At 41.4% G+C, this 24,149-nt stretch overlaps 1 protein-coding gene across 1 annotated transcript in view; it reads left to right on the forward strand.

The window, feature by feature from the left end:
* The window catches only part of LOC124263885 (myosin-10-like), a 73,206-nt gene extending 52,892 nt beyond the window's left edge, over positions 1-20,314 (forward strand). Inside the window, 20 exon segments of the mRNA XM_046698612.1 lie at positions 113-304; positions 1,700-1,860; positions 2,034-2,142; positions 2,768-2,971; positions 3,199-3,347; positions 3,575-3,994; positions 4,247-4,391; positions 4,991-5,203; positions 5,584-5,895; positions 6,410-6,562; positions 6,888-7,055; positions 7,529-7,641; positions 8,281-8,461; positions 8,951-9,163; positions 9,658-10,037; positions 10,386-10,509; positions 10,703-10,911; positions 11,326-11,434; positions 11,799-11,968; positions 18,074-20,314. Coding sequence (XP_046554568.1) covers positions 113-304; positions 1,700-1,860; positions 2,034-2,142; positions 2,768-2,971; positions 3,199-3,347; positions 3,575-3,994; positions 4,247-4,391; positions 4,991-5,203; positions 5,584-5,895; positions 6,410-6,562; positions 6,888-7,055; positions 7,529-7,641; positions 8,281-8,461; positions 8,951-9,163; positions 9,658-10,037; positions 10,386-10,509; positions 10,703-10,911; positions 11,326-11,434; positions 11,799-11,968; positions 18,074-18,185 — 3,837 coding nt within the window. The 3' untranslated portion in view covers positions 18,186-20,314.
* The last annotated feature ends 3,835 nt before the right edge of the window (positions 20,315-24,149 follow it).

A 24,149-nucleotide genomic window follows, 5' to 3' on the forward strand; every position in this document is an offset into this window, starting at 1 on the left:
ATTTGGGGGGGTCATATGCCACCACTATTTGGGCTAGAAAAGGTTTCTGGTTAATATGTATCCTCGACAGTGCCCAGTTACAAAGACTCATGCTTTTGTTTTCCAACTCCAGGCTGGAAAGATAGACTCTCCCCTTGTGCTGGAGCAGCTGAGATGTAATGGTGTCTTGGAGGGCATCCGAATCTGTCGTCAAGGTTTCCCCAACAGAATCCTGTTCCAGGAGTTCCGACAGCGATATGAGATCCTCACACCCAATGCCATCCCACGAGGATTCATGGATGGCAAAAAGGCTGTGGAGAAAATGGTAAGTATGTGTATTAGTTCTGTTAATTTTGGTTTAAGATATGAATGTGCATCGCCCATTGTTCCTTTGTAAGGAGAGAATAAATAAGTAGATGTGTATGAGTGATTTCAGTTTAATAAGAGAGAGAACAAAGATTAGAGAGAGAATTGAAGATGGTTTCATGGAATTATAACTGAAGTATGCTTCAGAGTGAATCATTCAGTCATTATTATGAAGAATATTGACACTTTAACATAAATGGAATTGCTTGTCAGAACCATCCCCCCTCCAAGAAATGACTCGCTTTGTGTGTTTGTATCTTTGATTCATACTACAGATGACCTTAATTAAAATGGGGGTATTAAAATGGACTCCGTCCGTCCGTCCGTGCACATTTGACTTTTCCGAAGCATAACTCTAAAACTGTTCAATATTTCTTCACCAAACTTGGCACATAGATAGATCTGATGGTTTACTGATGCCTTTTGGTAGTTTGGGATTTCTGAATAAAATATTTTTTGCGTTTCCATGGCAACAAGTTTGACTTAGACTCAAATTAGTGGTAGTACTCTTTTCCGGAGCAGAACTCTAAAACCGTTCAATGTTTCATCACCAAACTTGGCACATAGACATTCATAACTCGTAGACATTCATGACATTTTTTTGCGTTTCCATGGCAACAAGTTTGACTTAGCCTGAAATTGGTGTTAGTGCTCTTTTCCGGAGCAGAACTTTAAAACCATTCACTATTTCTTCACCAAACTTGGCACGTAGATAGATCTGGTGGTGAACTGGTGCCTTTCGGTAGTTTTGGATTTCTGAATAAAGTGTTTTTGGCGTTTCCATGGCAACAGATTTCACTTAGACTTAAATTGGTGGTAGTACTCATTTCCGGAGCAGAGCTTAGAAACTGTTCACTGTTTCATCACCAAATTTCATACATAGGTAGGTCTTGTGGTGAACTGGTGCCTTTTGGTAGTTTTGGATTTCTGAATAAAATATTTTTGGCGTTTCCATGGCAACAAGTTTCACTTTGACTGAAATTGGTGGTAGTGCTCTTTTCAGGAGCAGAACTTAAAAACTGTTCACTGTTTCATCACAAAATTTCATACATAGGTAGGTCTAGTGGTGAACTGGTGCCTTTTGCTAGTTTTGGATTTCTGAATAAAATGGTTTTTTAGCGTTTCCATGGCAACAAGTTTGGCTTCATCTGAATTGGTGGTAGTGCTCCTTTCTGGAGCAGAACTTTGAAACCTTTCAGTACATTCCTTCCACTTAGCTATGTACACGCCAAAACATTTGACATCATAACTCGTAGACATTCATGAAGAGTATTTTGCCATTGCGGGGGATATTGATGACTTTGTCTTCTTGTTAAATCTTTAAAGTGCACATCAACATGTTTTTACTTAACAGATCAGTGCCTTGGAGTTGGATGGGAACTTGTTCCGTGTCGGTCAGAGTAAGATCTTCTTCCGTGCTGGAGTGTTGGCTCACCTGGAGGAGGAGAGAGACCTCAAGCTCACAGACATCATTATCCAGTTCCAGGCACTGGCCAGGGGACTTTTGGCCAGAAGGTAGGTCATGTGGAGACCATTTATCTGTCCGGTTTGAAGAAGATATGTGTCAATCAATAAAGTAATGACTGCATGCCACCACATGTTTTATTACTGTGAGTCTGAAAATTGATAGACCCATTGTGGTTCATTTTGCTAAACTGCTAGTTTAATTTGTTGTTTTTGTTGTCCAGAAACCACATGAGACGTCTGCAGCAGATCAATGCTATCCGTGTGATTCAGAGAAACTGTGCTGCCTACCTCAAGCTGAGGAACTGGCAGTGGTGGAGACTTTTCACTAAGGTAAATATACACGCCCTGTTGCCGCCTACTTGTCTTTTTAAGCTATTTTGCTTTTTGAAGCTATAATACCATTCCATAGTTTCAGTTAACCATTACATCGGTACTATTAAGACTCAATAACAATGCTTCATGGCTTGAAGACATAATATTTCGGTCAGCAGTATATTTTCACCTAGACTGAAAACATTTTAGATGTCTAGCACTTAAAGTGCAACTTTGTAACACAAACTATCAGTAACTTTGTATTTAAGAACATTTTGGTAGAGTTTGTTTCAAAATTATTATCTCTGTCAAAAACAAAAGAATATGATGGTGCTGTGTTTGCTTTGAGATCATCTTGCCTCAAGCTAACAGACATCATCATCCAGACTAATGGTTAAAGTGTTTGTCTATTCCCCACAATGGTACCATGTGTGAAGCCAGTGCCTGGTGTCCTTGCTGTTATATTGCTGGAATGCAGCTATAAACAGTGGAAAACTATTCTCACTCATCAGAAACAGAGCTCTTTTGATTTTCTGTGTATCGCATGTAACGGGTCATTTTTTTCCCTCCGAGGAAGATAAGCTGTGAAGAATGTATTTAATGTACTGGTAGGCAGATTCCTGTATTGTTTGTCCCCTTCCAGGTGAAGCCGCTGCTGCAGGTGACAGGGCAGGAAGAGAAACAGAAGGTGGTGGAGGAGGAGCTGAAGAAGGTCAAGGACAGTTTTGATAAACAGAAGCAGGATTATGATGAGGTCGAGCGTCGCTATGCACAGATCATTGAGGAGAAGAACATCCTGGCTGAACAGCTAGAGGCTGAGAGTGCCATTTGTCAAGAGGCTGAAGAGGTGAATGCTCAACAAAGTGCTTTTGATTACATCACTCACAGGAGGTTTTGAAACCATTTTTGTCAGATTAGGTCCTCAAACATCTTGTAATAATTAATAATCAGGATAATCAGCCTTGTGCCATTTACATTCTCAAAGTTCTATGTCTCAAAATAACTAAACATTGTAACCGTGTCTGCGTACAACGACATGTGCAATGGTTCATGGAGTATCTGTTTGCTGTCTAGGCACGAGCTCGGCTTGCTGCTCGGAAACAAGAACTGGAGGATGTCTTGCATGATATGGAGCTGCGTATTGAAGAGGAGGAAGATCGATGCAATGCTCTCGTGGATGAGAAAAAGAAATACAACCAGACGATACAGGATCTGGAAGAACAGTATGTACTATCCCTTTCCAACCTGTGTATTCCTATCATTATCATGAAAGGCCAGGTGTGGTATATTTCAAAATCACCTTAATTTATAGAAAAGACACCTGATAAATTTCAAAATAGTTTAAAACACTTTCAAGCAAAGTGTAACCCAAGCAATAACAAAATCTGGCTTGTGAATAAGAAGACCTTCTTTAATGTGCTGTGCTTGTAGTCAGTGATCCATGTTACAGGCTGGAGGAAGAGGAACAGGCTCGGCAGAAACTGCAGTTGGAGAAGGTGACAAATGATTCCAAGGTGAAGAAGATAGAGGAGGACATGGCAGTAGCTGAGGACATGAATCAGAAACTGTTGAAGGAACGCAAACAGATGGAAGAGCGTATGAATGACGTTCAATCACAGATGGTGGAAGAGGAGGAGAAGGCGAAGCAGCTGGGCAAGCTGAAGAACAAGTATGAGGCCATCATTGCAGATCTGGAGGAAAGGCTCCGCAAGGAGCAGCAGGCTCGCCAGGAGCTGGAGAAGATCAGACGAAGGCTTGAGTCCGAGCTGAATGACCTGCGTGACCAGCTGAATGAGAAAAGGCAGCAGGTTGAGGATTTGCAGACCCAGCTCAGCAGACGTGAGGAGGAGGTGCAGCAGGCCCTTCAGAAGTAAGAAACACTTTGAGAAATTTAATGGTTGTGGGGACCATATCTAAGATATTTTGTTAAGTGAAAGACTTGGTCTTGGGACTGTGTAATGGTATTTTAAAGCAAGGCAACTTTGAGATTTAATGAATATATTAGTGATGGGGAGGTCATATAGAATTAATAAACATGAAGGCTTGCATAGATGCAAAGATTCACTTACATCAGTGATCATGGCAGAGTTGATGGGTGTATATTATGTGGTTCATGTTCCAGAACTGATGAGGAGTCCATAACAAGGTCGAACATGAACAAGCAGATCAGAGAATATCTGAACCAGGTTCAGGAACTGCAGGAGGACCTGGACTCTGAGAAGGAGAGCAGAAATAAGGCAGAGAAACAGAAGAGGGACCTTAATGAGGTTGGTGAAAACTAGTGCACTGAGCTTGTTCCACACCTCACTTTTACATGCCTGTCCTGGGTCCCGTTTCACAAAGCTCTCGTAGCGCTACGACTATCGTAAGTCAATGTTACAGTATAGGAGGTAGGAATGTTACGAGGAAAGTTACGAGATCTTAGCCTTACGAGAGCTTTGTGAAAAGGGGCCCGGGGTTACAAGGTCAAAGTTTTCATGGCAGATATTATAATGATCCTTCACTATGTGGAAATAATGTACACTTTGCAATTCATTGGGCAAAGCTTTCCCACTGATATGAAGCATCACCTAAGTGGTCATATTAGGTGCATTGAATATCAGATTACGAACCTGGGTGTCTCAGCACCTTACCCATAAGCCTGTGAAAGAAATTTCACTTTCCACAATATGTAATTGACTATTTAGGTGACATTTTCTTCAGCGTTTCATTGTTGAATCTAAAGTTACTTGTAGTGGTTCGTTAGATAATAATAATGGATAGCATTATATAGCGTAAATCTCCGCAAAGGACTCTTTCCTATCCTAACTGATAGTATTGTAGAAACAGCTCTTGTCCACTAATGCCGTATACTATTTACCTGTAGGAACTGGAGGCTCTGAAGACAGAGTTTGAGGCCGAGTTGGACAGCACAGCAGCTGCTGTGGACTTAAGGAACAAGCGTGAGACTGAAATCAAGGACCTGAAAAAGTTGTTGGACTTAACTCAGCGTCAGCATGAGGAGGGCATCCAGGACATGAGGCATAAGTACCAACAGCAGATGGAGAACCTCAGCGAAGAGATCGAGACAGTCAGGAAGGTGAACACTCAATCACAACAACCCATGTTAAAACTTGAAATTCCAGCAAATAATGCCAGCTCTATAGCATACTGTAATCCTGCATTTTGACTGTCATCACACTACCTAGTCTTTTAAACAGAAGTGAGCTTGTTGGCCGCATGTGCAGAGTAATAATCCGAGAGAGAGAAAAAGTATTTCTAGTAAACCTGCAGTTGATCAATATGTTTACTAGTAACAATGTATGCCAAAAATTAAACCAAATTAAGATGTTGTTTAATGCAATACTTTTCAGTTCACGGTCTAGTGTTGCTTTGTTGGAAAGCTTCCACAGACTTTGAAGCTAAAATTTATATGAAGAAGCCAACAATGGTGACTGATTGATTTCTGATGGATTTCAGGGCAAGAATGTGATGGAGAAGAGCAAGACGACTCTGGAAGCCGAGAACCAGGACCTTGCTAATGACCTGAAGCAGGTCCAGATGGCCAAGCAGGAGTCTGAGCGGAAGAGGAAGCAGGCTGAGCAGCAGCTGCAAGAGACCTCCATTAAGCTGCAGGAGCTGGACCAGGGCCGAGGCGAGACTATCGAGAAGGTGACGAAGCTGGCCACAGAACTAGACACCACCGGCCAGCAGCTGGAGCAGGCGGAGACCAAGGCTATGCAGCTGAGCTCCAAGGTGTCCAGTCTGGATGCCCAGTTGGCTGATTCTCAGGTATGGCTCAGGGGATGGGATGTGAAACCAAGGGTAGAATTTGTCCATCAACATGTAAAGGTTGGAAGGGACATCCAAATGGGTTGGGTGGTCAGGCTAAGTGATTTGACTGATCTTGTGTCATCGTACTCCGAGGACATGCATTGTTATAATATTAATCACTGCAGTGCCTGCCCAGGTTCAGTGTATGACTGACCGTTTCCATGTGATATGAACATTTTATAGTGTGCCATACACAACAAATTGACAGTACAGCCCCTTGGGAGTATTAAGTACTGCACTATTGCCTGAATCTCTCTTATTGTATTGGAAAAGTATCTTCTGCTACAGATGTTGAATAGGTTGACATGAATAAAAACACCCATGAAGACCAATATGTTTCATAGGGTAAGAGAGCAGGTGTATTGCTTAACTAACATAATTCCTATCTCTTCCTACTTTTCATACAGTTTCTAGCTTTGATGCAAATGTGCTTTTGTTATTTGCCTGATCTGAAAATTTGTTTGTAATTCAGGATCTAATGCAAGAGGAGACTCGTCAAAAACTGTCTGCCCAATCCAAATTACGTCAGGCTAATGATGAGATCGGCCAGCTTGCAGACAGACTTGAGGAGGAGGAGGAATCTAAGAAGAATCTGGAGAGGCAATTGGGAGAAGCTAATAACAAGGCAAGTGGAGTCTTGACTTTTATATTGATTTTGGTTGAACTAACCATCATGGTCAGCTTGGATAATGATTGTATCTGTGAGAGTACTTATTTATTGGTTTATAAGGATATATTTTGACTGTAGGAATTCTTATACCAGCTTCGATAAGATTGTGATTTCGGGATGTATTGTTCTGAATTCACAAACTATATACTGATAGGCTTTATTCCCACTATGAATGGTTGAGACAGCTGAGAATTTCACGTCATGGAAGTCCTGGATAGAAGGAAGTTGCTTTGTTGATTGGCAAACTGTATGATTAATGGACATCACTCTGTGAATGCAGATGGTTGACATGAAGAAGAAGTTTGAAAATGATACTGCTAATGCTGAGGCCTTGGAGGAGGTGAGGAAGAAGGCTGCCCGTGACATGGATGCTCTACAGGCTCAACTTGAGGAGGCTCGCACACAGAATGAGAGGCTGGACAAGTCCCGCAAGAAGCTGCAAGCTGAGGTAGGCTAAACTTACAAATGTCTAGTGTGTATAGTCACTTGTTTTGGTTGATTGAATGTAACTGTGTCCACGATTTTTGATTATCACTTGATTATCTGGTCCAGACTTCAGTATCTAGAGGCTGACATGATACAGCTGAAAGATTTCTGGCTGCAGAATTAACAGCTCTCATGCCATTGCTATTGCTGCTGTAAAAACATGCCACATGGCTAGTCACGTTATTTCCATGGTGTCCCAGATCCAAAGATCCAAATCTTTGTAACCCCCAAATGCTATGCCTAGTGGTTAAAGCGTTCTCTCACCCTGGGTTCGATTCCCCACATGGACACAATGTGTGAAGCCCATTTCTGGTGTCCCCCGCCGTGATATTGCTGGAATATTTCTAAAAGTGGCGTAAAACCCAACTCACTCACATGTAGATGAAAGCAGTTGTAGGTTTTTGATCAATGCATTACACAATATACTTTGATTAGGTGGAGGACCTGACAATAGAGCGTGACAGTCAGAGGTCCACTACCAGTCAGATGGAGAAGAAACAGCTCAAGTTTGACCAGATGCTGAATGAAGAGAAGGCTATCTCAGAAAGGTGGGTTGTGCTTTCAGCCCTCTGGCCTGATTAGCTCCCTCCCAATTGAACCATGTTTGTAAGAAATAGTTGAAGACGGAATGGGTTGTCAGAGAGTTGACGTCTTTCAGTATGGCTGTCAGCCCTCTGGCCTGATTAGCTCCCTCCCAATTGAACCATGTTTGTAAGAGCTAGTTGAAGACGGAATGGTTGTCAGAGAGTTGACGTCTTTCAGTATGGCTTTCAGCCCTCTGGCCTGATTAGCTCCCTCCCAATTGAACCATGTTTGTAAGAGCTAGTTGAAGATGGAATGGATTGTCAGATAGTTGGCGTCTTTCAGTATGGTTTGACAGTTCCTTATTCAGAATTTAGTTACAATTTGTTGGTAATGAGTTGGTCATGGTTGTGGAACTGGCTTTGCATTCTTATCAGGTGCTACCTACTCCCTGGCCCTGCTGACAGTACTAATGACTTCAGTGTACTTACTGTAAAGTTTACAGTCTACATGGATATACAGTAATGATTTGTAAAGCTATCAGGATGAGAAACTGTCAAGGAGTGTTTCTTCCTGATGCCCAGTCCATCTTCATGATAAAAAATATCATATGGTGGGCAAATTATGCATGTCTCTGAACTCCTTGTAATTGTTTGCATCCACAGACTTGCAGCTGAACGTGACGGCATTGAGCCCGAGAGTCGGGATAAGGAGACAAGGATCTTGAACCTGAACCGGGACCTAGAAGAATTGAGAGAGAGGCTAGAGTCTTCCGAGAGGCAGAAGCAACAACAGGCCAGGGAGCTTGACGATCTCATGTCCTCCAAGGATGATGTTGGCAAAAATGTAAGTAGATGAGCATCTCAGAGAGACTTTGTTAGGATCTTCAGAGTTCTGTAAGCAGAAAAGCAGGCACTCTCTTTGCATGAACAGCCAATAGTAGTGGTGTTAGGAAACATTTTTTTTATGTTATTTCCCTTAAATTGGCTAATGTTTTGAAGTTTCATAGCAAGAGATAACTTAAAGCCTTTCAATAGTATTTGCTTTTAAGAAATTAGGATATTGAGGGCACATTAGTAGTGACCACTAAAATAATATTGGGGTTTAACAGATGTATGAAGTTGTAATTCAAATGAATAAGTTATCATTTGTGATGTATGGATGCAATGATCCTCTATATGGGTCCTAGCTCTGTAGGCATGACAATCATGAATATGGATATAATCCAAGTGACAAATATCGACAGTATTGGTCTTGTAAGTTTTTTTGCAACATTTAACATGGCAAGCAATGATTTACCAGAAACTCTGAATGACAATTCATGTTTGATGTCAGGTGCATGACCTGGAGAAGGCCCGGCGGCAGCTGGAGCAACAGGTGGATGAACAGAAGACTCAGATTGAGGAGCTGGAAGATGAGCTGCAGCTCTCAGAGGATGCCAAACTCCGACTCGAGGTCAACATGCAGGCCCTCAGAGCTCAGTATGACCGCGACATGCAGGGTCGGGATGACCTGGTGGATGACGCCAAGAAGTCTATTCTTAAGCAGGTATGTTTTGGCATAGTATATAATCCAGTGGTTAATACTCTTGTCTTGCTTAAAGTTTGCATTAGATACCAACACAGATGGAAAGTAGGATATATTTTGGAAGTGTAACTGTGAGAAAGGTGAACAATTTATCTGGAATTATCCCAAATTACATCTCATGCACTTGGAAGTGCCATTTCAGATTTGTTAAACCAATGACTTTCCAATCATTAAATGGATTGTTTCCAGATTTGGGTAATGGCTTCTTTGTTTATAGGAGAGGTGCAGTGCACAGTTTGACACGGATATTGTATTGTTGCCAAGAATAATCTTTATTAACTGTTATTCAGCTGAAGTTTGCAGTCACAGTTGAGTATTAGTGAGCCTTGCTCACATGTTTTGGCTTATTTCAGGTTCAGTTTCTAATCAGTGATGGATAAGTTTATGTAGATATTAAATAAAAGGAGTAAGTTCTGTGTTAAGGTGAGTGTATAGGGTATTTTTGCATATTACAGTTGCGAGAAATGGAAGCCGAATTGGAAGATGAACGCAAACAGAGATCGCTTGCCACAAGTGCTCGCAACAAGCTGATGGGTGACCTGAAAGACCTTGAAGGTCAGTTAGAGATGTCCAACAAGGTGAAGGATGATGCTGTGAAGCAATACAAGCGGGCCCAGTCTCAGTCGAAGGAGTATCTGCGTGAGCTGGATGAGTTGCGGATATCCCGGGAAGAGATGGCAAACAGCTTTAAGGACAATGAGAGGAAGATCAAGAACCTTGAGGCAGAGCTGCTGAAGGTGCAGGAGGAGTTATCCATGGCTGAAAGGGCAAGGAGGAACGCGGAGGGAGAGCGTGATGAACTCGCAGATGAACTCACAACACTAGCAAGTGGAAAGTGAGTTTGAGAGTTTGTTGTGATAGATTTGACTGACTGACATAGATCTTTGATTGAAAAGTGGTTGGTAAATTTGTGTTTCATTCACAAGCTCATGGGATTCATGTCATTCTAGCTTTAGATGTACCGAAGTTATAATGTTTTAAGTTAAAACTCTGTTGACACACACTTTTAGAATTGTGCGAAATGAATGCTAATTTGTTTTAACGTACTTTCGTCCTGCACATTTGGCAGCACAGACAAGCATATCATTGAGTCAAATTAATACATGTACTTATTTCTTAAATCTCTGTAACTGTTCAAGATTAACAATTTGAACTGGGAAATGAGCTTTTACGTATATTCCAGGAATGCATTCCTTGATGAGAAGCGTCGCCTGGAGGCTCGTATCAGCGAGTTGGAGGACGAGCTGGAGGATGAACATGGCAATGCAGAGATAATGACAGATAAGGCCAGGAAGGCAACTATGCAGGTATGTACACAGATGTTACCGGGATTTCTTGTTAGAAAAAGTCCCCAGCATATGCTGGTTGTAAAATCATTTGTAACAGTCAGTGTTTGCTGACTTGATTATGTGTTGTCATATTGATGGTTGCTGGGACCAAACGCTTACATAGCCCTTCAACATGGAGACCAAGGTTTGAATTTCCTACTCTGTTGTTCAGATGGAGCAGATGAGTGCCGATTTGTCATCTGAGAAGACACTTTCCCTAAAATTAGAGAACCAGAAGTCTGCCCTAGAGAGGAATAACAAGGACATGAGAGACAAGTTAGCAGAACTGGAGGGACAGAACCGGTCTAGAACCAAGGCTACTATTGCTGCCCTTGAGAGCAAGATAGTCAATCTAGAGGAGCAGATCGAAATCGAAGCCAAGTGAGTTAAAAGGATTTATTGGGTTGTTGTTGATACCAGTGCAATGCCAAATTGCATCAACACTGTACTGTTTTGTCCTCTAATAAGTAAGTGAATATCTGCAGTATGAGAGACTTTTCACTTTCAACAAGCACAAAATCAACATGCTCACTAGTACTGTGATACGAGCAGCACTTCTAACCAGTAAGGAAAGGGGCAGTGTGGTAGCCTAGTGGTTATAGGGTTCGCTCATCATGCCAATTCCCCACATGGGTACAATGTGTGAAGCCCATTTCTGGTGTCCCTCGCTGCGATATTGTTGGAATATTCCTAAAAGCAGCATAAATCCAAATTCACTCTCTATAACCAGTAAGGTTGACAGTTGGTTACAGTCTTTTTATTATTCTACAAGTGTGTCATGTTTCTGTGTTCCAGGGAACGTGCAACATTGGCGAGATCAGGTCGGAAATTGGAGAAGAAGCTGAAGGAGTTAGTGTTGCAGGCTGAAGACGAGAGGAGACATGCTGACCAATATAAGGAACAGGTCAGTTGGGTTGGTCGCAGGGTGGTGCAGGCTGAATTTATGGACCTTATTAACCTATTGCCGGCAAGATGTCCAGAAGTTAAAATTAACCCTTACAGAAGTGATGAATACATATATTTTTATAATTTCTTGATATAGTAATATTTCTTAGCGACACTGTCAAATATATCTTACATCGATGCACCGACAGTATATTATCAGGTGATAAAGTATGCTTTTTTGTATTGTCACACTGACACTATTTTACCCTGCCCCTTCATAATCAAACATACCCTTGCCAGATGGTGTCAAAATTCATCTCAGTTGTCATTGCCTAGTACAGTTTCCTGGCAACACGTTGAAGTGTTTGTCTTCTCATCTGCAGCTTGACAAGGTGAACAACCGAGTGAAGGCATTGAAACGCCAGTTAGATGAAACAGAAGAGGAGGTAGCACGTCTCAACTCTCAGAAACGTAAACTACAGAGAGATATCGATGAGCAGATGGAACAAAACGAAGTGGCATCTCGAGAAATCTCACAGTTAAGAAAATTCAGGTATGTGGCATTCCCTGTTTCAGCAGCTGTTGAGGCATAGCATTGATGATATAGTAAATGTATCTCTAGAAGTTGCAGTTAACCTTTAGAAATGTTATTGTTGGTTGTCAAATATATGTACGTTTCTGCATGAGATGTTAAGTAGGTTTGTTCAGGTGGATTTTTTTTGTGACAAGTCAATCATTAAACTTTGTTTTCATCGCCATCATGTTATTGCATGAATCGAAACACTTTCATTATTTAGTGTCTTTTGTATTTATGACATCTCATCTTTCATTTAGCAAAATGTGAGGGTATGTTATCTGATTTTTAACCAGTCCTATCATAATAGCAGCTTAATTGTGCTGTCATGGTCATGCAAGAAGTCCAAATGTTGCACTGCAGTATATAGCTTCTCTACAAGAGTTGACAGTGGTGTGGCATTTCTTTATACTCCGATTGGAATGATTGCATTTAGCAATTCTGTATTCAGCTAAAAACCTAAGTCATTTTCTGATTTGGCTGAAAGATCTGCTGTCTAAAACTGTTTGACGTTCTTTGCAAAATCATTCATGCTTTGCTTCAATGGTATTCTACAATAATACGTCACCTTTCAGGAGACATTAGGTAACGTACCGTCTTTCCTTCATGTATTCGATATTATATGTATTTCTGTATACATCTAAGTGCAGTACAAATCTTGTCATTCTTATCCCATGATAACCTCATATATCCGTCATTGTCTTCCATGCAGTCTAAAATGTGTTTGCGATGCCAAGAAGAAGTGAAAGGTATTCGCATGTTCCGCCATCCCTTGGCCTCAAGCTCTTCCATTTGCAATGATCGCCTGGATTGCATATTATTATAAGTCATTGGTTTCATTTTTTGGCTTCAGTGTTGTAAGATGATTATGAAAACAGCGAGAATAGGCTTGAATGATCTGTTGTGATCTGGGTATTTCCTTCTACCTCATCTCCAATTGAACGCATCCATTTCACGACATCTTGTCCCATACCTGTTTTCCATGTTAACATCCGCTACAGTTGACATGCTTTGCTTTGATAACTCTGGAATCGATAAAACAATGACAGCATGTTTGAAGTGATAATTTCGCAAAGTAGATTAGTTAATTCAATTCAGAAATACTGGTGAACTTATGTTAATGTATTGTAGAAGGCGCATGCAGTCCAAATTTGTCCTCATTTTATTTCATTTCATCAACATTGGGAAAGTTGTGCACATTTTTGTTGAAGTGTTATTATGAAGTACCACTCTCTGTTGTCAGACAAAGTGAAATGCAGCAAGATTAGGTTGTAAGTTGGCAGCTTCATCTGTTTCTTCTACTATACAGACTTGAACCATCTTCCACAGGCAGCTCCGAGCTGATCACAATCTGTTTCCAGGCATGCCGTAGCATACTGTTTTTGACTGTCTTGTTAAAGCTTACAAGTAGAATATTGTCATGAAAGCATAGACATATACATCGTTCCAACAGCTGTCCTCACTGCTTGGTCACAAATAACATCTACGCATGGCTGTTTAACTATTTTGTGTAGTTGTACAGGCTGAAGTGTAAGAATAATGTACTAACCTGAGTGTACATCGGAAAATATTTATAGGTCGAACAGTAAGAAATCAGTAACTGTGTTTTTGTGTAAAGTTTTTGTGATGTCATAAATGTGTGGTGTGATTTTTTGTGTTGTGTAGCATGCTAGATGACATGTGACAACAGTTGAAGGTTTACTATGAACGTGTATTAAACATTGCCTACTGCATGTCTACATGTAGAAACTGCAGATGCATTCTGGTTCTCGATGGCTGTACGAGTGTTATATATCGTATATCATCTACCTATTACGTCCTACACATACCATGAATGCTGATTGTCACCTGCATGAGCAGATGTAGCAAGTCACGAAGCATTCTGGTTCACTTGAACGAAAACAAATGAATGTGATTGTAGCATCTCTTTAGACTCTGATTCTAAAGATGATTTTGTGATGTAAACATTACACTTAAAACATCATTACTTAAGTTGACTCAGCCTATGAAGAAGTAAATAGATTTTTTCTTAGTCCATTGGGTATTGAATGTAGGAGTGTATTGGTAGGAATGGCACTGTGGGAGACTTCAGCTTATTGGAGGTCACCCTTTGATCTAGCTGTCTAGATGTGTTTTGTGGGTACCGTTTTGTGTTTGTTGTTCAGTTTGGCAGGAGCACTGCTGGATAGATTCCCATCTGGATGTAAGGATGAAAGAGAGTTGTGCAATAAACACAACAGGTTTAGTCTTGTGTACAAATGACTGACATGACAGGCATTAGTCTGTTAAGTCAAACTGAGGAAGCACTCTTAAAATCTTCAAGTCTTTCAGTTCTTCAGTACATGTAACAATACAAGCCTTCATTACACCACAGCAGCATTAGTGCTCTTTCTGCAGGTTTTTTAAAATGTTTTTATCACAGTCCTTTCTGCAAAACAATGATGCAGCTTTTCAAAAAAAAAATTTTTTATCTAAGCTTATATTTTTAAACTTATCCTATCTCACGACTTGCACCTCTCTCTCTTGCTTCGACTTTTAGTGGAACGACTGTAAACATTTTTCCATAGGCCTCCTTGTCCATTCGCCCGTGCACTCCATACTGCTCTCCTTAATTAGCTTCCTAGTTCCGAATGAAGCTTGCAGCATGCTCCACTAATTGCCCACATGACTACCTTGAATGATCAGTCTCTTTCTTGTCGCACGACTGTGTGGACGTGCTGTATATTAGGGACATTATTTCACCCTAACATCATGGGGAAAACAGATAATCAGTCAAGGAAAAGGAAAGTTTGTGCTCAGTGCAAGACGAATTATTCGTCCTTCGACTCTCACTCTTGCAGTTACTGTATTGGACAATGTACCTGGAAGAAATGATGTGGCAAGTGTAATTCACTAAAAGGTGAGGATTTTTAGGCCTACCTCCGTGTTTGCTCCCAAAGAATCGCCGATAGGGACAGGAAATCAACAGAATCTGATCCCACTCCCACCAAGCGTATCAAGTTACAGCGTCAGAAAATCGTACCTTCACGCAAGAGAGTGACGTCTGTGGTTCAAGAGGATTTTATGGACGCTTCATCAGATTCTTACTTACCTGAGGACGTTCGGCACCTATTACGTGCGCATCAGTCACCTCCTTCCATAGCATCAGATCACTCGCGGGTGGTTGTGATCGATAATCCATCATTGCCTGTCCCATCTACACTACCAGGGGACCTTAGATCGACACTATCATCTTCCAGATCATCGGTACATATCCCCTCGACCGTCTCAGTTTGTTTGGAGCCTGGCCAACCGTGTTCAACCAGCCAACTGTTCCCCCACAGTTCATTGAACTAGACGGAGCTGGCTACAACAATGTCGCTGGGGGACGTTCATCATGCATCAACACTTCGGGTTTCGTCACCTAATCCCAAATCCAGATCACCACAACGATCTAAATCACCTTCACAATCCAGATCACCATAACAAATCCGATCTAGATCACTGTGCCGATCCAGATCACAGTCACAATCCACATCACCTGATCAATCCAGATCACCTAACCGATCCAGATCACCAAACGGATCCAGATCTCAACTTCGAATCAGATCACCGGACCGATCCAGATCACAACATCAATGTAGATTACCGGACCAATCCAGATCACCAAATCAAGCCAGATCGCAACTGCAAACCAGATCACTTGTTCGATCCAGAGCACGATCACAGGTTCCAGTTAGTGCATCGAATCGATCCAGATCACTTTACAAATCCAGATCATCTTATCGACCCAGGTCACCTATACGATCCAGATCACCTTACAGAGCCATTGACCAATCGGGATCACAGTACAGATCCACATCTCATGGCCACAGCTATCACTTCAGCGCATCGTACTTCGACCCGTTCCTTGTACGATAACAAGTGGAAGAAGTTTGAAGACTATTGCAAGGTTAGGGGAATTCCATCTCCCGCTTCCACCTCTGCTCAGGTCGTTGCTGAGTTTCTCCAGCATCTCCGCACTACTAAGAAACTCAAGGGTACTACGTTAGCTACCTACTTAGCCGCCATCAACTCGGTTTTGGCTACCACCACGGGCACGAAGATTTCCACTGTTCCCGAGTCATATGATTTCTACAGACTATGAACCTTTAGAAGACAAGGACATTCTTCCTGGTAGCTTTGGCTACCACTGCTCGTATATCTGAACTGCATGCACTTGATGTCAATCGGATGCGGTTCGAGCGGAAGAAGCATGGCAAGGCTTTCCTGGGTCTCCGCTGGGACTTCATTGCGAAAAAACTGCAAGGGCAACCGGACCGGATGTTTACCATTCCCCCGTTGTCCACCATTCTTGGGCCTGATGATAATGAAGATTTGACACTCTGCCCTGTTAGGAAAGCGCCTCTTCATAACCTTGTGGACCGCTTCAAGAACTGATTTCCCGGACCACATTGGCCTTCTGGATGCGAGCCACGATCCTGCGAGCCTACACCTTTGCAGGGTTGCCTCTTCCAGCCGCTTCAAATCCTCATGAAGCTTGTGCACTAGCCTCGACGATGGCCCTCCATAGCAACTGCTCCTTGACTGCTATCATGGAAGGTTGCTTCTGGCGTTCTGAAACAGTCTTCCCTTTACATTACCTGCAAGACCTGTCTGTCAAGGATGTCCAGGGACTACACCAGTTTGGACCTCTTGTACTGGCTCAGCAGCTTACATCGGCCCAACAACGCAGATGAGGGACGGTTCCGCGTTCACTTTACAGCTTCCTTGTATATACTGAATAAAAGTTGAACTGGATCTCAACCTTTTGTTCTCATTATATGGGTTTAAGAACTACTTCACTTGGCCACCATACCAAGGCATCGGATTACGGCCACCTAGCTTGGCCCTACGGCCCTGAGGCACAATGAGTATGACGATGCAGAGGTGTTCGACATTCACGCTTACTGACCTCTACTCCACAGAGCAATTACGTCAGTGAAGTGTGACACCTCGAATTCCAGTGGATTTTGTTGCGTTCTGCCTCCGAAGTTGCAGGTCACATCCTTTGACTAAGCTTAGGCAAAGGAGTGAGGGTCAATTTGATGCTGCCCGGAACTGAACGTTAAAACGTGGAGATGCCAAGTTGTGTTTCTCTTTCACCCGCCTCAGTCGGTGTCTTGGGGGCCTTCTCGAAGCAGGGGCTGGCCCGATTCTAGTCACAAGACTTTAATTACGGGGGTACCTTGTAAATCGCGGCAAGGCGAGGCCTACTTGCCGAGTTGCGTCCCTTGTCTTGTACAAGGTTGCGGCCGAACACCACATCGCTCGGGAGCACCCATCTCCCTAGGAGTCGTCGTGCTTAGTAAGCCAAGGGGTTCCGGAGAACCCACTGCAAGCATAGGAGTTGCGTGCATGCCTAACAGGCCTCCCTTGTACATCGCTATCTACGGCTGTTCGCACTGTCCAGACAGAAGGGTAATCTGCGGCCCGCCGTCCAACCATGGGATAAGTGAAAGTCGTGAGATAGGATAAGTTTACAAATTTGAAAATTTTAATATAAATAGTATATTTATATACTTATCCTATGTCACACAATGGATGCCCGGCCTCCCCACTACTCAGATTACAACGTTGGCTCCAAGATGAGAATGATCATTCAAGGTAGTCACGTGGGCAATTAGTGGAGCATGCTGCAAGCTTCATTAGGAACTAGGAAGCTAATTAAGGAGAGCAGCATGGAGTGCACGGGCGAATGGACAAGGAGGCCAATGGAAAAAAGTTTAGCCGTTCCACTAAAAGTCGAAGCGAGAGAGAGGGGTGCAAGTCGTAAGATAGGATAACTATATAAATATACAATTTATATTAAATTTTTTAATTTCTTTCTTTTACATTTTATATTTATTTTTTCTGAAAGTTTGAAAAAGTGAATTCACTTAAAATTAATGCATGAATGTACATATCCATATCGAGGTATTCTATACGAGTCTTATTGTGGACAAGTGAACCATGCAATGTGCATGTCACCCATATAGTCAACTATATCTCTGTACTCTCCTGTATGACATTTTTCACACTCTACCATCCTTCAAAAGTCTTAACTGCAGAACACTCATGTTTCAGGCCTTCCTCTCGAAGCACGACGACAGCCCGCCAGGTTATTCAATCAATCAAGACTCAGGCAGCCGAGGAAGAAGATGACGATGAATCAGAGCAGAATCAGTCTGAAACCTGAGCTGACTCGTATCCCATGCATAGTATATATGAATATATATATATCCTAACTGTGCTGGTTACTAAGCCACCAGCCATTCCAATAGTTGTCCATATTATGCATTATATTAACTATTGTATCTCTACTTGATATAACATGACATTACCATCATATACTGCTTTAATAATCAAGTTAATCTTTTAAATTGTCCATTATGCTTATGTTATGATGCTGTTATTTTCTGTCTGTACGTTCGAAGAGATCAACAGAGAATTTGTTTTAGAATGGAAAAAACCAATGAGATAATGTTTAAGTAGGTTTGAATGTTTACTTTTTGGAGACGGCACATGCAAACGTGGGCTTATTTTCGATGAGATGTGGTAATGATTGTTAATTTCAGACTTTAATCAGAATTGTACTATAGTATGGAGAAATTTATTGTTATGGGTTTCTGTTACGGATATGGTGGCATTTGAGAGATATCAAATAGACCTTGTCAAGGCATTGTTCAGACATCCAGGAACGTATGTGACCTGTTGGCACTCTAGTGTAGTTTCCATCAATAGCACAGCAATAAGTCTACTTTTCTTCTGTTGCTTACTGAATCGTCTGTTGGGACTGATGAATAATTCAACAATATTCTTGTCAAATTTCCAAACAAATTACCAATATTTCAGTGGTATGTGTCAGTGAATCATCATGGTTTAAAACTTATGAATGATTTGTTCAGTTACAGTTTGTAACGAAGTTTACTGTGTCATTTTGACCTTTGTTGTACCATTGTATATTTCCATGAAAAGATTCCAGGTTGCTGACAGTGGGTTTTTGTTGTCTTTACTGCGACAATTTTTCATGGAATAGTGATAAAGCAGTGTACTTACTTGATGTTTACCCCTAGAATGAAGACACAGGCTTCTGCTTACGTGAGCGTGGTGTCTGTGGCAGTGCCTCTTGCCCGAGATATAGAGAACCATTTATGTGCTTGAAATGAATCAGATTGTGTATTTTGCCCCAAGAGAGTTATTGTCCATGTGACTGTTTGAAATAGTGAACTTTTTGTTCTGATGGAAAACACTTTTTGAATTTCATATGGGCTTTGCTTGCAACTATTGAATTTCACTTTATATTTAGGGATGCAGTCTTTGTTTAGCTGTTTTGTTTTGGTACAATGCTATTTATCATATCACTGTTTGTACATTTCCATGCAGTCTTTATATGACAAATTGATACAAGCCATAATCTTGACTGAACTATCCTAAGGGACAGCTAGCCACCTCAAAATATATATCATGAAATAGACAATAGAGCAATGATAGTTGTTACAACCATTTGCAAAAACATCAGTATTTGATATAAACTTCAAAATTGAAGAACAGAGGTACTTGTATCTAAAACATCCACTTTATGTTGACGAGGATATTTTATTGATATGGTATCGGGGTTGCTCTGTATCAGTTGCAATCCCCAGTTTGATGTGAACTTACCTCTGTGAAAGAACACATACTGTTTTTTAGATGTAGATTAAATAGTTGCTAAGCATTTGTTGTGCACCCTCAGTGTCAATATAAGATGACTAATGTAAGAATGGTAATTTCATTAACATGGGGTGTCAGCTGGTTAAACAGGTGGGAGATCTGGCTATGGTTAGTCTTGTGCAGTGCTTGAATAATGTGTAAATAACTTTTCTATGTTTAATTGTTCACTAACAGAGAACAGATTTTAGATGAATATTTTTGTACATTCTACGCAATCATTTGACACCAGATTTTTTCAGTGAAACACGCCTCTGCTGCCTTTGTTGTTTAGGATATAATTAGGCCAAACATAGAAAATTTGTAAAAGTGTAGTTGTAATGAAATTAATAAACGTGCATACCAATGGGAACAAATTATGTATCATAGCTGATTGCCACCACAGCAGTGGTGGTTTGAATGAGCAGGTACTCTTTTGAGTATGCTGTTTTCAAGGGATCAAAATTCTTTTATTAAGTGTTTCTATTGAGCCAGTCAGCAGTTGATTTAATCTCAGTGATATATGATGTTATGTACCAGTTTCCAGATGGATTTGATAAGATTGCTTGGCATTGAATACTATGATGTATGCTTGGCTGATACACAAAAAAATCTTAAATAAAATAACTATTGAAAATGTGTGACTTGTCAATTGATGATAGTCTATCGAAACCTAGAATGGTGAGGTGAGGTGAAATTGGGTTTTACGTCGTGCTTGAGAATATTTCGCTCATATGACGACGTGCATGCGTGTGTATGTGTATGTGCGGCTGCTTGTACTAGCCCAGACTTAAGCTGGTTTTATAGTGCTAGCCCACTGAGATACCAGTGAAGCATGAATACCCCACTCAGACACATTATACTGACTCCAAGCCGACCAGTCCTTGTACCCATTAATGCCGAACGCGTATCCTTGGACATCAACATTATCTCAGTTCACCCAGCTGTAAAATGGGTACCCATGAGGATGTGCTGGCAATTTGAATGTTAAGTTCATTGCGTCCAACATAAGTGTCCTATGACCGGGGATAGTAATGTACATAGCCCAGTGAGCAGGCAATAAGCGGAATTGGACTAGTACTAATACTATTACTAAAGAGACATGGAATGTTGACAAGAAGACAAAGTCATCAATATCCCCCGCAGTGGCAAAATACTCTTCATGATTATGTTTACGAGTTGTGGAAGGAGAGTATTGAAAGGTTTTTAAATTTCTGCTCCAGAAAGGAGCACTATCACCAATTTCAGTCTGTCAAACATGTTGCCATGGAAATGCCAAAAATATTTTATTCAGAATTCCAAAAGGCACCAGTACACCACCAGATCTATCTATGTGCCAAGTTTGGTGAAGAAATATTGAACGGTTTTAGAGTTCTGATCAGGAAAAGACAAATGTGCACGGACGGAGTCCATTTTAATACCCCCCAGCAATATGCGTTGCGGGGGATAACAGGTATGGCGTACTGGTAATCTGTTCTGCCAAGGAATCCCTGCAAGGAGACGTGCATGGGGTACTGGTAATCTGTTCTAACAAGGAATCCCTGCAGGCAGACCTACATGGGGTACTGGTAATCTGTTCTGCCAAGGTGAGGTGAGGTCAGGTGAAATTGGGTTTAACGGCGTGCTTGAGAATATTTCGCTCATATGATGACGTGCATGCGTGTGTATGCATAATCATAAGTATTTTGCCATTATGGGGATATTGCGGCTGCTTGTACTAGCCCAGACTTAAGCTGTTTTTTATAGTGCTAGCTCACTGAGATACCATGCCGCAGTGAAGCATGAGTACCCCACTCAGACACATTATACTGGCTCCGAGCCGACCAGTCCTTGTTGTACCCATTAATGCCGAGCGCCAGGCAGGGACCAACAAGTACCATCTTTAACGTCTTTTGGTATGACGCGTCGGGATCGAACCCCTGCAGACCTTCCTTCCGGTAATCTCTCGGGCACCACGGAGGCGGTCTCTAACCACTACACCACGGAGGCGGTCCTGTTCTGCCAAAAGGAATCCCTGCAAGGAGACGTGCATGGGGTACTGGTAATCTGTTCTAACAAGGGTCCCTGCAAGGAGATGTGCGTGCAATGTTCTAACAAGGAATACTGGTAATCTGTTCTAACAAGGAATCCCTGCAGGCAGACCTGCATGGGGTACTGGTAATCTGTTCTAACAAGGAATCCCTGCAAGGAGATGTGCATGGGGTACTGGTAATCTGTTCTAACAAGGAATCCCTGCAAGGAGACGTGCATGGGGTACTGGTAATCTGTTCTGCCAAGGAATCCCTGCAAGGAGACGTGCATGGCATACTGGTAATCTGTTTTGCTAAGAAATCCCTGCAGGGAGATATGCATGCCGTACTGGTAATCTGTTCTGCCAAGGAACGTCTGCAGGGAGATGAACATTTCTCTGCCCTTGAATCCATATTTGGTACTCTGCAGACCTAATGTGCCCTAGAATCACAACTCAGAGACGCTGCATGGGGTACTGGTGACCACGTCTGGGAGGTGCACTGCGGGCCTATTCTGTTACCATTCGTGACCAACTCATGTTAGACCAGCTGAATAGCGACTCATGCCCCTCTGGAAGGATTTCATACTGGCGCATGAACATCTGAACTACTTTAAACAAGAATGATAACTCTATTCCTGTTTGATTCCAGTGTCAATTCCTTAATACCACCTAAGCACTCGTACATTGTATTGCTGTTTTGGTTTATTTATTTATTATCCCCCCTGGCATGTAATCATTTTGTTTCCGGAGCATATCTCAAAAACCGTTCAATATTTTTCAACAAAAATTGGTAGATGTATCAAACAGAACCTAAGGTGGTGCTTTTTGCTATTTACAGATTTTGGTATTTTTATTTTTCTCGGTTTCCATGGAAACGTTTTGGACTTAGTCTTAAAGGGGGGTTGGGCTTCGTTTCCGGAGCACAACTCGAAAACTTCTTAATATCTTTCAGCAAAACTTGACAGATATGTGAGGCAGATGCCAAAGTGGGAGGGGTGGGCTTCATTTCCGGAGCACAACTCAAAAAGCATTCAATATCTTTCAACAGAACTTGGCAGATATATGAGAGAGATCTTGAAGTGGTGCCCTTGCTATTTACAGATTTTTGTCATATTTATTTTTCCCGGTTTCCATGGAAATTATAGGGATGGGTGGGCTTCCTTTCCGGAGCACAACTCAAAAACTTCTTAATATCTTTCTGCAAAACTTGGCAGATATATGAGGCAGATCCCAAAGTGGTGCCTTTTGCTATTTACAGATTTTTGTCATTTTTATTTTCCTTCGTTTCCATGGAAACGTTTCGGACATAGTCTCAGAAGAGAGGGGTGAGCTTCGTTTCCGGAGCACAACTCGGAAACCGTTCAATATCTTTCTGCAAGACTTCACAGATATATCAAACAGATCTTGAAGTATTGTCTTTTGCTATTTGCAGATTTTGGGCATTTCTATTTTTCATGATTTCCATGGAAACAATTTGGATCAAGTTGTCAGTTGATTTGTTCTTTCAAATTTATGGGGGCGGGGGGGATTTGTCATCTTCTGATGACTCTTGTTTATTTAAAACTATAATAAGCATTTGTCATGAACCTTCTGAATGTTTCATAAACTTTTGAGCAAATGAACATCAATACACCCTTCAGAAGTCTCAATGATAAGAATTTATATATAAATCATATATACTTTTACTGGTAACAACGCGTCTACTTTTCTTATAAAAAAATAGTACATAACGTTGATGCCCAGACAAAGCATTACCTCTAATGAAGCCACAGATTCCCCTACAAATGGAGACAGAGCTTCTGATTGGCCTGAAAAATAACGTGCCATTGTTACAGCTATAATGGATAGAATCGGCAGCAAATCCCTGAATGAACAACACAAAAACAAACATACGTTATATTTGGGATTATACTTTCTCTGTTAAATGCAGATTCTAGTACATTTGGGTTGAGTCCAATCCAGGATTTGAACCCACACTCTCAAAGCCAGGACCTAATTGCCAGCACACAAAATCAGCGATCTAACCCACTTAAGAACTAGAAGTGGGACAACTGCTTGTCGAGATCACATAATTTGACAAGTGAAAATTGGCAGTTCCCTGCATTGGACTCAACACCAAAATGTACTAAAGTCTGTACTTCGCTGAAAAGTGTAATCCTAAATATAACAGGGATACATCGAGATACAGTTTTAATAATAATAACAGGGTGATCCACAGATTTCTGCTGATTTTATTTCAAATTCATCATGATGACACAATATTAATTTTTCAGATGAAAATAGATTTTCCTGTTGCCATCCCTGTAATAACAATAATGCATTTCAAAGCGCCTGCTTTCCAACTTCAAGCTGTTCAACAGCGCTCAAACAAATCTAGACTAGATAGACTCCGGAGAAAAGCTAGGTTTTTAAGTGAGTTCGAAAGGATGAAACGTTCTCGATGCAACAGTTTGAGGGGAATGT

This window comes from Haliotis rubra, unplaced genomic scaffold (genome assembly GCF_003918875.1).
Source record: "Haliotis rubra isolate DU_JTF1 unplaced genomic scaffold, ASM391887v1 Scf9, whole genome shotgun sequence".
Lineage (NCBI taxonomy): Eukaryota > Metazoa > Mollusca > Gastropoda > Lepetellida > Haliotidae > Haliotis > Haliotis rubra.